Here is a 15,333-nt window from a genome sequence, read left to right on the forward strand (position 1 = left end):
CTGGGATGGAATGAATTTTCTTCATAATAGCCAGCATGGAGCTGTGTTCCGAATTTTCCTGAAAATTTCCTGAAAAAAACCCAGAGTAGATAACATGGAAGTGTTTTGGCTATTGTTGAGCAGTGTTTGTGTAGTCAAAGCCTTTTCTGCATGTCACCCCATCTCACCAGTGTGCGAGCGTACAAGAAGTTAGGAGGGGAGACAGCCAGGACAGCTGATGCAAGCTGACTGAAGGAATATTCCAGACCATATGGTATTATGGAAAGCATATAGAACTGGGGGGCAGGGGAGAAGAAGAAGAAAAGTTGGAATGTTTGGAGTGATGGCATTTGTCTTCCCAAGACACCACTATGTATTATGGAGCTCTGCTTTCCTGAGAATGACTGAAAATCTGCCTGCCAATGGCAAAGGAGTAAATAAACTTATTTCCTTTCCTTACATTTGCAGCTTTTGCTTTATCTATTAAACTGTTTTTAGTTCAACCCATGAGTTTCCTCACTTTTATCTTTTTTATTCTCTTCTTCACTGGGTGTGAGTGAGCGAGCAGCTGGGTGGGGCTGAGTTGCTGGCTGGGATTAAACCATGACATGATCAAAGATCATTTAAACTTTCTTTTCAAATACTTCTCAATATGCACATAAGGCCTCAAATACATGAGGCCTTATGTGCATACTAGTGATTGCAGAGGATCTATGGCTCTTCTCTCTACAAGGGACAACCTTTGCCAAGCTCGGTGAGGTGATTTGTGTCTGCTGCACCATTGATTAAGGGTTGTTGCAGCAGCAATGGCATGCATCAGTTTTGTATTCCAAAAGCATTTCTTTGCTCAGGCTGTTTAGATTAATGGCAGTATAGTCCAGGTCAGAATCAAAATTCTTGCAGGAGCACCATTTATACTGTATTTTGTTATTCCCAATAAATAATTTTAGTAGTGATATTTTATTAATCATTTGCATTTCATGAGTTTCTAAGCCTGCAGTTTGGGGGATACAGTAAAAATGATCAAGATTTCTTAATAATTGCGTATTAACAGACTGTCCATTCTTGCTGTTGGGTCATTTATTTCCCTTCATCAAACTGGGGAAATGAATAAATGTAATCACAGTTTATAAAAGCATATGTGGGACTAAATTCATACAGGGTATCACTTTGAAGCTCTCTTTATGGGTTAATTAGATCATGTATAATGGTACTTAAATCCTTACAAGATAGTTTGAAGAAGTGAGTAGCAGCAGCTAATATTGAAAAAAAACCCAAGATCTAAGAAAAATCTGACCATCTGTACTTCTGTAATATATGGGAAAGAGATGCAATGAGGGTGCATGTCTGTTCACAACTATCTCACTGGATAAGTATTTCTTTATGAACATCACTGGAAATAATGCTCTAAAAATTTAGGAAATATAGTGCCTTTGTTATGGTTAATTGTTCTGAGCAGATTTTTAAATCCTTGTCTCCTAGTTGTCTTAGTAGTTTTCTGATCAGAGGTACATAAGGGACCAATGAGTGTTTGACAATATAAAAGCACTAAGACCGGTTTTGACATAGCTTAAAAAGAAAATGCAAAACAACAAGCACAGACTAAAAGAAAAAAATATATATTAGCCTTTGAATTCCTGTACAAGTACCAATGGCGCTATAAAATATATTCTATCAGACAAAGCCTCCTGCAAAGCCAGCAATGAAATTATGGGGGAGAACCTTCTGCCTCAGTTTCCTAAGGTGCAAATGTTATAGAATAGCAAGCTGGAGTGATGCTTTCAAGTGACAAAGCATGAGAGTCTCAATTATTTGCCTTGCTGAGGTTTAAATTTAAACAATAAAAGAAAGAAAAAAAAAGGAAGAAAAATTGAAAGAAATTCTTCACATTGAACTCTTTTGTAGCTGATGAGGTCATCTGTGCTACAATCCTGTACTGCAACATCCATTAGCCTCCCATTTTTTCTCTGACCCTCCCATTCATCATCTTTTGAAGCTGTAGGAAATGAAGCAAGCACTGGCATTGCTCTTTCCTGACTCTGCAGTAGGCATTCTGGGAGGCTGTCTGGGAGACCAATGGAGAAGGGGTTAAAGCGCTCTGTGTCTTGCACTTGGTTACTAACCTTCCAGCCAAGGGGGAATTGCTCTCCTTTCATTGAAGACTTTCAATCTTTTTGCATTACTTTTGGTGCTGTATAACATTTTAAAAGCTCCCTGACAGACATGGCTGGAGGCAGAGCTCTGCTGGGAGAACTGCAATGTACAGAGTCTTCTCAGCAAAGAGAAGTGGTATAGCAATAAAATTGACTACAACATGACTTTGGCATTTCTGAAGCAGTGCAGACTATCCCACCCCTTTTTTTTTTATATTTGTTTCCACCTCCCATCTATGTCTGGGCAATTCAAAAGGATATGTTGAGTTGATTTGTTCTATTTTTTGCTATGTTTCATGATTACTATGATTTTGCCGTAAAAACAAGGCAGGCACTCTGCAACCATGGATCAGGAGAGGCAAAAAAGTTTGGAAATCTTGGGACTGAATTATGGATGAACACAGTCTGAATGTGATGTTATATACCACTGAATACATTAAAAAAAAAGAAGCAGAAAACCACATGTGAACTGTTCAGAGAAAAATAAATTCATACCAAATATATTGAAGGCAGATCTCTGTTGCAGTTAGGTCATGTCTTAAGGTTCCTTTGCTGGAATAAAGTCCAAAGACTGCAAATGATTGTGGAAGTAAGAAGTTTTTACTCATTGCACAAAACATTATTTTGCTGTTGATGAAAAACATTAAAATGTTTGAACATAACTTAGAAAAACTTTATTTAAAGTATTCTGAGCAGATGGGAGTTCTTTCCTCATATTTTATCCTTTCTGAAGGCAGAATTAAAACACTCAGTAGATACCTTTCACCAGGTTTTTTGCTTTCTTTTTTATTAAGACCCAAAATGTAGCCTTTCAAATCTGAACAGGAAGTCTCACCCTAAATTTAATATAGGAAGTGCAGTTATTCTTCTAGGGTGGTTTTTTTTTTTTTTTTTTTTTTTAAGACTTGTTAAATTTTCCAGTTTCCTGATTATAAATTCTTTCTATTTAAACACTTCAGCATGTACCCAACAAATAAGAATTTCTATGCTATTTATTGTTATGGATAGTAATAATATTATTCATAAGGAAAATATAACCTTTGGCAGTATTTGAAAAAGAAAAAGATATATGGCTAAGTAATTTATTATTCTTGTTTTTTGAGGTCCATATCATGTCATTGTTTTTTAAGCAGAACTCTATCGATTTCCTAGAAACTTATGCTTAAAAATCAATGACACAGTATGACCTTGACAAAGTGGTGAATTCCATAGCTCTATAAATTGTATTTTGTTTTTTAAAATGTAAAATGCATCTATCTTAAGTCCTACAGGTAGTTATTTTTTTTATATGTGGCAACCAGCACACTGTAGAGAAGACCTCAAGAAGCTTTTGTGTCAGAGAAAATGAGCAAAGGGTCTTGCTCTTCACAGTAGGGTGAAAGAGTGGATCCCCTGTTCTCCAGTATTTTGCTTGTAAATCTTTTTTGAGTAAAAGATTTTTGAGTAAAATTTGAGTAAAACTAAAATAAAAAAGAGTAAACATTTTTGGTATCACTGATGGGAAGAAATTTTGTTTGATAACTGATCCTAAAGTTATCTACAGGACTACAGCCCTGTCTCAGATGGACACAAAGGTAATGCTAAGCAGAGCAAGAATGAGGTAATAACTACACAATGTTCTAGAGCAGCTCAGTGCTACAATGAAAATGAAAATAGCAATCTCTTTTTAACTGTGATTCTTAATATTTTTCTCTGTCTCTAGAAACTAACTGGGTGTGAAAATTTTGATGAATGCTTCAGTGTAATCCTATGTAATTTGATGTTGCATGTAAATGTCTTTTATAGGTCCCTATAGATGGAATTTATTGCGGCAAATACCTTGTCATCAGAAGGATTAATGCCTGCATTAGCATTTCTGCAATAAAATCAGAAGTCAAGTGGTGAAGGCCACAGACACCTCAAACCTGGATTCCTCTGCTCGGCATTAAGTGCTGGAGTTTTTATTTCTTGTGATAGAGAAGCCATTGCCAATGCTCACAAGGAACTGCTTATCCCTGCTTCTCTGGGTCCTGTTTGATGGAGGTCTCCTAACACCACTGCATCCACAAGCACAAGAGATTTTAGAAGGACAGCCAAGAGAAAATGTTGTTCCAGTGCCAGGGAGATCATCTTCCCAGCGAGTCAAACGAGGCTGGGTGTGGAATCAGTTTTTTGTGCTGGAGGAATACATGGGCTCTGAACCTCAGTATGTGGGAAAGGTAATTTTTTACTATTTCTTTGAAAGTTCAAATGATACAGAGAAGTAGTATAATGTATTGTAATTGTGTACCTGTTTCTGGTGGGACAGGACAAATCTTCAACTGGCAGTAGTTCCCTCTGCTCATTGTTTTTACCATCCAGCCTTTCCTGTAGTCACTATATACTTTCTGTCTTTGTATGTTTGTCTTATTTCCCTGTTCTTGCTTTTTATATTTAACAAAAACAACAGCAACAACAACAATACAACAAACTAAATAAGAGAGTTCTGATATAAGTCTGTGTTTTACAACTAATTTTAATTGAGAGTACTGTGGTAGCATATTTGATTTTTAGCAACAAACATTGTTCTGATATCAAGAGATAATATATAAACTTTAAATCTCAAACTCAGAATGAACAGTCATTCCTGTGGTTGATTTGGTTATTCCAAGAGTCTTTTCAGCTAATGAAGAGACATTCTTTTTGGTCTGTTGTCTTATGTCTCAGAACCATTTGCTTTTATTTCTGATTGTTCAGATTGTTTTCAAGTATTTCTAATATGTTTTATTTCTTCATAATTCAAAGTCCTGCAGTAGAGGTTTTATATTGTGTGTAGACAAGCACAATCATACCTGCTGATAATTTTTGCAATTCCCTCTCTCATCATATATCCACTGTTTCTGTAAGAGGGCATAAGTAATTGACAGAAAACTGTTTGAGGGGTGTGGGGGTGGTGAATTTAAACAACAGAGTTTTCAGATAGGAAAGCTGAAAAGGACACCTGAAGAAAATCTTAGCAGAGTGTATAATTGGATGCTGTGTATAATTTTCAGTTTAAGTAAAGGACTTTACTCAGTGAAAATAAAAAGTCAGGAATTTGTTTCCTGGGTCCCCAAATGCCACTTCCCTAGACAGCAAGGTTTCAAATTCACCTACTGTAAAAATGAGTCATCATGCTTCAGTTTTTACTTTAATACCATTGTGAATATTTTTTTTTTTTTGTGTGTACAAGTGGGAAAATTTTTTTCTCCAAAAATATAAATAAATCAACAGAAAATTAATGTTTCCTCCACCCTTCCAGAAAACTTTTCTGAGGATGTATAAATAAAACAGTAGATTATTTAGCACAGCAGCCAAAAATGTATTTGGATATTGCATGTGAAGACATTCGTGTTAAGCTCTAAAATGTATTAATCAAAGCAATTTGCAAAGCAGTGTGTTTGTATCACAAAGTTAATACAATGAGCTTGCTGTAAGTCTGAAGAAATGGGAGCCACATAATGAAAAAAATCATATTTGTGATATCCAGCTGATATGAGTTACTCTTTCTCTAAGACATATCTGTTCTGGCACCTCGCTGAAGATGCCAACAAGGACTCTCATCACATTTGGTGCTGTAGCACAGGCAATGTGATTGCTGTGCCTTTAATGCCAAAAGACAGAGATATTACTGATGCATATTTTCAGTAGTCTTTATTCCTTTGTCTAAGTTTTTCTTGGTAGTCATGTAGGGTCAGTTCTAAACTGCCAAAAAATTGGTAATTTTGCACAAAATGGACTATTATCAATGTACTGATGAATCAGATTCTTCCTTTGTCCTGTTTTTGCTCCACTGACATTAAGTTTATAAGCAACTTTAGTACTAATGGAGTATTTTCATTAAGACTAACACTCATTACAGATTTACCTGGAATATTTTTATCTCTTAAGACTTTTTTGAACTGTGACAAATTGTGTGACACTTTTCAAGTACATCGATAGACAAAAAGTCAAAATCCTTTTTTTACGTCAAAACACCTACTTCTAGAATACAGCAATTAATTCTAGGTTAACACTTTCTTCAGCAATGTTTATTTTGTTGTTTATCACAACTTGTTTTATCTGTATTAACTATCTGCTTTATTATATCTGAAAAAAACCAAGAAACCCTGCCAGTCTTTGTATGTCATCTTTGCTGAAAAAACCCAGATGACAAACAAATAAACAAAACCGAGCTGGAGATGTTGGTGTTTTCCCCTTATTTTCCACAAAGCTCTCAATGTAGGTATAACACTGAAAGAGAGAAGTTCCTTAGAGAAATTGTGCTTTTAAATCCAGATAGCAAAAGCCAAGCTTCATATAAATTCAAACCATTGTCAGCATACTAAAATATATCCAACAGTCACTCTTGGTATCTTTAGATCATATGCAATTTTTTAAAATAACATAAAATTTTTGAGATGCTAAATGCAGTTGAGTTCTGGATTGACTGCAGAACTAAATCTGCAGAATCAAATGATTCACCAAAATTACGTGTTTATTCCAAAAGCATATATTTTCAATTTAATTCTTTTTATAATGCTACTGTTATATATTTTTAAGTAGTAATAAATATATTATAAAGTGTAGGATATTTCATGTGACCTGAAATCACACGGGTCTTATCTTCCTCTAGCCATGACATCAGGACACTTGTGCATAGACATTTATATTATTATGTCACAGTAATTTATAAATGGGATTTTAATGTACCTATTAAATCATCTGACAGTTTCAATAAAAAGTTGAGAGTGGCTAGCTAATATTGCAAACCTTCTGTAAGAGAATACAGATTTACAGAAATAATGTCTTCTATTATTGGCCAGTGCATGTAATTCCATTCATGCCTGTTTTTAGACGACTATCTAAAGAAATGTCAGGTTGCAAATCAAAATATACTTTACAAACTGGTGGGGATTAGTCTAGCTTACAGGTGGCAATTTTGTAATTGTGCTTGAAGCTTACACAATAAAGCATTCGACCTGATTATTAAAGTTTGGGTATCTGCTTGTGTAATCTAGAAGAATAAAAATCCATCAGATTGATAACAGAAGATAACCCTCTTTGCTCAACACTCATTAAGAGATCCAGTCTAAAAAGTAAAATTAGAGTATGATATTATCATGTAACCCATGAAAATGGACAGGGTGTTGGGTGTAAAATAAGGCTTGCCCATTTACTTAGCAGTGCTTTACTTGTTTTCCTGGTATTGTGAAAATCCAGAAAGCCAGGCAAAAACAGCACGTGCAGATGAAGACGAAAAGTTCATGCCTTGTTTTTTGCAAAAAAGCACAGGTCTCAGTGAATGGTGACAGAAATCATCAGAGGATCAAGTGCTACAAGTTCCAGCACAATTTACACAAGGGAGCAGTTTTAATTGCCCTTATGCAAGGATTGCTGAAGAGGGTGCAGCCCCACCAGGACACTACAAATATGTCTGTAACCTTTCTTTATTGCTGTGTTTCAACAATGACATGCAGAATCAGCAAAATAAACTGAAAGTTCAAGAGAACAACATGGTCAAGATAACACTAGCAAAGGTTTTCGTTGTGCTGCATGTGGCATCTTCCCTTTATATGTGTCTTTGCATTCCTAGTGTGCAGGTGTGCATCACATTTTTCTTGTGTTGCACACCTGCACAATTGTTTCCAGTGAGATTTTTTTTGCTGTTTGTCCTCAAGTTTGCAGAGACAGGCATATGGATGCAGATGGTGCATAGGAAAATATTGCAAAGTCCTCTTCAGTGTGGTGGCCATTTCTCTTCCATTTTCCAGTGTGGCAAAAACAACCAATCAACCAACCAACCAAACAAAAAAAACCCCCAAAAAACCCAACACCCCCCACCAAACAAGCAAGAAAACCCAACAAAAATCCCAGAACCTCAGTTTACCAGGTATTTTTCTGCCAATTAATAACCTATGTTTTACGAGTTTTTTGTTTAAACCTCTGTCACATTAATGCATGCTCACATACAAACTACTACAGATATTTTTTGTTAAGAAAAGGATGCTGAAAAATTTAATATTCATGGCTGTTCTATGGCAGTACAGGGTAATGTAGCAATATGGTATTTTTCATCTGACTCTGTCCTGAAAAAGCCTCATCATCTTCAAAGTTTTGCCCATGTATCAAGGCAGATTTGGAAGAAGCAGAGCTCTAGATCTGTGACCAGAACAGCGTGCTTTTTCAAAACCTTATCATTTATACTCTGTATCTGAAATATGAGTATAGAATTTGTTTACGCATTTTTAGTGGATAATTTTTAATATGATGGAATTAATGTTGACCACCTTCCATTAGGCTTAAATCAACATGTACTTCTGAATACATGCTTTCTTTTTACAGTTATTTTCCCTCTTGGGTGAGTGTCTGTATGACAGGGCAGTCTGTAAAGGAAATTATGTACTGCTTTTTTTTTTAATCTGTTCAGACAAACAATTTTACAGAGCAGTGGCTATCATTTTGTCATTATTCAGAAGCATTGAGTTAACTTGAAAGAAAAAAAAAATTAAGTAAAAGAAATACATACAATGAATTTGAAAGCTACTGCCCTTTGAAGGAAAAAAAAACCCACTTAAATCTATTAATAAATGTACCCTGATTAAACTCATCCCTTTTAAAATTGTATTTACACTAGATTTCTAATATGATCACAATAATATTTCATTTAAAGTTGTCAAAAGGGTTTTTTTGTAATTTATTAGATTCCATTCCAACTGAAGTAACAACATTAGAGATAGCTGTGTATTATTTCCATTAGACATTTGCACAGTGCCATCATCAAGGCGATGAAAATTGTTTCAGGGGCTGCTGCTAGTAATGTATTAATTGACTCCCAAGATGCAGGACATCACAGTTACTCATTCTGCATGACTTTAATATGAAAGATATGCTATGTATAAGAATGAGCTTGTTCAGTACATCGAACATATATTCACCTCTGTCTGCTGACATCAAAGTGAAATCTTGTTAGGACTTAGTGGTCTTTAGATAGTAATTTAAAGAGCAATCAGGCATGATCACATTAACCTGGCTTACTAAACTGGCTTACAGAGTTTATGCCATGCACATATTCAAGCAAAAGCACTGTCACAATTTATTACAGACAAGGAAATTGATGAGGAGAAATGAAATGGTAAAAAATGGTGTAAGAAAAATCAGAACTGGTATCAGAATTTTGGATTTCTTTTCTTGCTCTGTTGAGCTGAGACCTTTGTCTCTCCCACTTATGTCTGTCTGGTGAAAAAAAGTGATGACTTTAAAAGCTTTGCATCCTGTATATTGCATAGAGTATGTGAGACACAAAGTAATTTTGACAGTTGCACATGGAAGTGTGAGAACGAAATGGAACCATGGAAACACAAAACCCCCATGAGCAAGTCAGACCTGCATTTAATGTTTACTCTTGAAAGCTAACCTCTTTATAAGGTGTACAAAGACATGCAGCAGAGATGAACAACTTGCAACGGAGTGTTTATTATTGATCTAGTGGCTTCACTTTGTTTATTGATTTGCTTAGGTAGCTCATAGCAGACAAATTAGGAGTGTAGTAGTAGTAGTAGGACCTCTTGCCTGTGGCCCTTACATTGATGAAAATTATATGAGGTATTTGGAGCTAGAAAAAAAAAGGAGGACTGTGTTTTCACTGATTGCATGAGAGAAGAGAAAGAGTGAGCTCAGGACAAGGAGAGATTAAAATAAAAAGGAAGGATCAACTTCTTGAGTGGTCACCCATGTTTTAGAGGATGTAAAAGGTTGAGGTTATTGTTCTGAACAGCTAAGGAGGTCACAGACTGAAATATTTCAAACTCTAAAATTTAGCAGGCTGTATTATGCAAGGATTCAGTGATCACTGTAGAAGATTTAGAGCCTGTGGAAATGGTCCTGTTAGGATGAATGACTGATCTCCAAACACAGCTGAGTGTAGGGTGCTAGTGGTGCTTGCATGTCTGAAATTTGTGTTGCCAACACAGATGGAGAAATACAAATTAACTTGTAGAAATTAAACTGCTAAAGAAAAATCTTACACATATTGTAGTTTTATTTGGAATGCTTCTGTATAAATGGCTTCATCTGGGCAGGAAGTTTATTTACACAGGGAAATACGGGAAAAGATACTTTAAAACATATTTAGAAATTCTTCAAAGGACTTCTGGACAACAGACAAATCAAAACATTGTCTCCTCCTTTAATCCAAGAAAATGCGACGATTTTATTTTTTCTTTAAATCTAAATATGGAGCTTGGCTGAGAATTTGTGATTCACCTGGTAGACAAATTGCTGTTGATAGATCAGACATGGGCATGTATTCTGTATGTCAGCAGCACAAGCTGAATTTATAATTAGTGAAACATTAGACCATCAATTAAAAATCTGCTGGGATCATGAGACCTTCTTGCTGGAAAAGCATCAGAATGCCAAGTAATAAATTAAATAGCATTTGCCAGACATAAAAATTGGGCAAGTATTAAATACCTGGAGCTATTCCTGTATCTGGGTAATAATATGGAAACCAAAATAATAAGAAGGTTCAGAAATTGAATAAAATTTGTGATTGGTGCAACATGTGAGGTGTTCAAAAAAAAAGGAGATACCATAGTGTGCTACAAAAGTATAAATTTTCAGTAGGAAGACAAAAAATTTACAGAAATATTAAGGAACTGCTAAGTGACAGGAGACTAGATTAAAGCTCAGGATTTCAAATCTATGAGATGGATAACTTTTTTCACAATCTGGACTTTTTTATTTCCTTTGCTCATTGTAGAGGGATGCGGATTTGGCATTAAAACAGTAATTGGAAAAAAAAATTAACTGCAAATTTCAGAAATATAAATATATATAATTCTACTTAAATACTTGTCAAAATATGCATATTTATATAGTTTGGATATTTATACAGTTTTCACTGAAAAGCAGCTCTGTGGAGAGGGATCAGGCAGTCCTGGTCAGTGGCAAGTTGAACATGAGCCAGCAGTGCCCTGGTAGCCAGGAGGGCCAACCCTGTCCTGGGGGCATCAGGCACAGCATGGCCAGCCGGGCAAAGGAGAGGATTGTCCTGCTCTGCTCTGCTCTGCTCTGGGGCAGCCTCAGCTCGAGTGCTGGGGGCAGTGCTGGGTGCCACAATGTAAGAAAGGCATTAAACTATTAGGGAGTATCCAAAGAAAGGCTGTAAGGATGGTGAAGGCCTTGAGCTGAAGCCGTATGAGGAGCAGCTGGGGACACTATTCAGGTCTTTTCAGCCTGGGCGAGAGGAGGCTGAGGGGAGATCCTGTTGCAGTTACAACTTTCTCACGAGGGGATGAGGAGGGGCAGGCAATGATCTCTTCTCTCTGGTGGCCAGTAACAGGATCCAAGGGAATGCCGTGAGGCTATGTCAGGACAGGTTTAGATTGTATATTAGGAAAGGATTCTTCATCCAGAGCCTGTTTGGGCATAGAAACAGGCTGCCCAGGGAAGTGGTCAAAGCATCAGCCTGACGGAGTTCAAAGAGTTTGGACAGTGCTCCCTGGCACGTGGTGTGACCCTTGAATCTGTTCTGTGCAGGTAAGGACTCAAAGTTCCATGTGGGTCCCTTCCAACTCAGAATATTCTGTGATTCTGTAATTAAATTGTTTTCAATAAAATGAAAATATTTGAAAACATAGCATGAAAAATCACCACTGAAATTCAAAACTGAAGTATGAGCATGAAACAGAATATAACAAAATTAAAACTTAAATTCATTTTTTCAAACAAAATGATAACTATCCTGAAACAACAACCCTCCCCTAATAAACTAACAAAGAAAACCCCAAAACCCCCAGAAACAAGCAAACAAACAAAAAAAAACAAAAAAAATCAAAACCCCACAGCTAGAATCAATCATTAATAAAGCATGTTTCATAAGAAAAAGAAAGAATAATTTCCTATCAGCTGTCCAGCACCAACATATAGGAGAAGCTAACAAGTTAGAAGGTTATCTCATCTTCAGTCACTACAGTTAATAGCCTTGTATGCAAGTCATAAACAGAAATTATTTGGATTGGCAGTATTGTAAGTGCTGACATTACATAAAATAGTTTGTTATTTAGTGGCCTGAAAGTATTTTAACAGCAGATGTCATTAAGTGAAAACCCCCCTGCTCTTCTGAAGGTGATATATCAAACCACAATTTCTGTTATCTAACATAGAAAACAATGGACTTAGAGCAAGTATTGGTTTTATGGCAATGACCATTTCCCTCTCTCTTAGCAATGCTTCATGTCCCACAGGCTCTACATGTCCTGTCTCTCCTGTCCCTCTAGAGACAACTATTCCCAAATCCTTCTGTCTCCCTGTACCTGATACCCACTCTGATGCAAAAGTTACAATCACCTTACTTCTTGCATAGGATCTGTTATGTATCCTATTAAATTCTGAAGAATTAACCCAGTTAACAGCAGCTTTGAACTCCACAGCTTCTCTTCCAGTTTCAAATAGAACTTGCGTACCCAAAATCTTGCTTGTATTTTCTACATGAGCTGGTGAAATGAATTGTCTTTCATAAATGAGCCTAGCCTTTATTACATAATAATTATTTCATAAAACAGAGTAAATTGCATATTTTTCTAGCCAGGGAAAAAAAAGCAAAAAACTCAACATGAGAAGTCAATAAAGGTCTTAACAAAGAGAAGTGGAATGGGACAAGATTAAAACTGAGGACATAATAATAATTCATAAAAATAACCAAATATTATTTAGATGCCCCAGTAGTGGAAAATAATTTTGTAACAGGAACACTGTGGTATAGTTTTCTCCCTGTTGTCACTTCCTTATCATTTAGTCAATCTAAATGGAGATTATAAAATCCCAAATAACCCAATAACCTTGTAGAGGCATTTGCAGACTCTTAGAAAAAAAGATTATGTTGTTTCTAAGGGTGGAAGATGATATAAAGCATAAAAAAATTCTGGTGTAAAATCGGCCTTTTCCTTCCAGTATTTTTTTTAAACTCTAAAATAACTCTAAGGTAATTTCCTGTGCAGTATGAGATGCATGTGTTCTATGACTGCTGCATGGCAGTGATACATGTGCCCTATAGGCAGGAGAGGGTGACTAAGGAGAAAGGTCATTATAAATATCCTGAAAGAAGCATGTCACTGCTGGGTGACAGGTCCCTCCCCCACTCAGCCCAGGGGCTGATCTCATAAAAGGTGAAAAAGGAAGGAGAAAAGCTGAAAGACATGTTAATAAGAGAACACAATGTCCACTAGCATTGACTCATACTAAAATTAAAACTAATGTAGTTTTGTTTTTAGTAACTAGCTTAAATTTAATTTTCCTCTGGAGAAGACTTTGTTTCATAAATGTATAAATACAATGGGTTTTGTCTAAATAGTTGTGTGCAGTATTTATTCTTGTATTTACAATAAGAGGAAAAAGCGTGTATAAAGAACAAAGCAAACTTGGAAAAAAATCCTGTCTTCTAGCACCAGTTGCAATTATAAAAATTATTACCTTGTGTTCATTGTATTTATTTTAGCTGTCAGTCCCTGAACATGTAAGTTAGAGTTGTTATTGTTTCTGTTATCAATGATTGATACTGTTGTGCCAATAAAACCTTGCTATTCCTTGCTAAAAAAATAGATTTTCACTAACAGATGGATTAGTCTCTCTTATTGTTGTGAAAATGCTTAATTGACCACGGAAAAAACATTACTATGTTTCATCCTGGACACTATGATTCAGTATCAGTAAGGATTTAGGCTGGGTCCTATGTTGTTTACTGTCATCATAAATTATCTTGAAAAGTGTGAGAGTATCCAAGGAAGTGTTTGCTTTTCAAATTAAGCTACTAGAGTTACTAAAGACAAAGGCTAAGTGCAAAAAATGGGCAAAACCACTGTGAAACAGGATGAAAATAAGACTGTAAAAGCAATCTGTTGTGAAGCGGAACAGACTGTGGGAGGAGGGGAATAATTCCAGTTTCATTAATAAATTGTTGTTCTCTGTGGAAATTATAATCTCTCTCAAATGGGATCTTGTTTCATAATAGCTGTATGCACATTTGCTTAGTGTGCGGTGAGCGCCAAAAAAAGCAAATGGGATGTTAGAAATTCTTAGCAGCAGCTGAAGGAAATAGATGTCATTAATACAGCTTTGTATCTAAATTTCTGGTGAGCCTGTATCTTCCACACTGGGAAATGATTTCTCTTTAGTCTCAGAGAATGTGTCCCAAAGAACTTGGAAAAGTACAGGCAAGGACAAAAGGTTAATCAGGATCTTTGGACTGACTCATCAGTGAGGTATAACTGAGTAAGATAGGTTTCCTTAGCCTGGAAAGGAAACAAAGAGAAAGAGATGTGATAGGTCTCAAAAATATCTAGAACATAGGGGTGAGATTAAAGGTGGAAGATTCCAATGCAAGATGTGTGGGGCACAAATGAAGCCAACAGGTTGCCCATTCAGAGCAAAGAAAAGGAAGTGATTCTTCACAAAATGAATCAGTCCGAAATAGGTAGCTCCATGCCATAGGCTGCTGTGGATATAACAGATTTTTTCATGTCAATGATAAGAGAATGAAGAAATTAATAAAAAATCAGTTTGCCAAAGGCTAATAACTATAGTCACCACCAATATCTGCACGAACTACTGGATGCTTGGCAATTTGGTGGTGAACTGTGACCTTCACCTTTGCCAGAGGCAGAGTTCTGGGTTGGAGGCCACGTGCACCCAGTGCAGCATACCATGCCATGGGGTCCAACAACAGTAACAGACGTGCTCCTCCACCTAGAATAAAATAATGATAAGGGTTTATATTAGTCATGTACCCAAAAGTGACTCATTTAACTTTGTTGCGTGTGGTTTGGATAGTTTAATGGGCAAGGAATTTCATCAAGTAAGAAATCAGTTCTAAACAGAAAATATACTTTTTTTTTTAAATGGCATTTCTCCTACTGAAAAATATAAACATTTGTCTTTATATGTAAAATGCAAATATCTGCAGTACTTTGTGTAGCAATTTACTGATTTTTTTTGCTGATTTGGATATATTAGTAATAAGATTAAAAAAACAAAAGACAGTAGTGCAGGTCACTGTTATAAATGTAATGCCAAGAAAAATGTCCGGCATTTTTCTGGCAAGAGGCTTAGGATGTTATTGCAAATCTTCATGCCTTTCAATATCTCATACTGCCAGCCATTCTACACAAAATGCTTCTTTAGGTTTCTAGTCTGTGTCACTGACAAGAGGATTGTCCTTAAAACA

At 36.1% G+C, this 15,333-nt stretch overlaps 1 protein-coding gene across 2 annotated transcripts in view; it reads left to right on the forward strand.

Annotated features, from left to right (window-relative positions):
* Positions 1 to 4,102: 4,102 nt before the first annotated feature.
* Positions 4,103 to 15,333, forward strand: part of CDH12 (cadherin 12) — a 151,192-nt gene continuing 139,961 nt past the window's right edge. For both annotated transcript variants that reach the window (XM_041397177.1, XM_041397178.1), the window contains exon 1: positions 4,103 to 4,330. In XM_041397177.1, coding sequence (XP_041253111.1) covers positions 4,103 to 4,330 — 228 coding nt within the window. The remainder of the gene's footprint in view (positions 4,331 to 15,333) is intronic.

This window comes from Onychostruthus taczanowskii, unplaced genomic scaffold (genome assembly GCF_017590055.1).
Source record: "Onychostruthus taczanowskii isolate IOZ18803 unplaced genomic scaffold, ASM1759005v1 scaffold137, whole genome shotgun sequence".
NCBI classification, from domain to species: Eukaryota; Metazoa; Chordata; class Aves; order Passeriformes; family Passeridae; genus Onychostruthus; species Onychostruthus taczanowskii.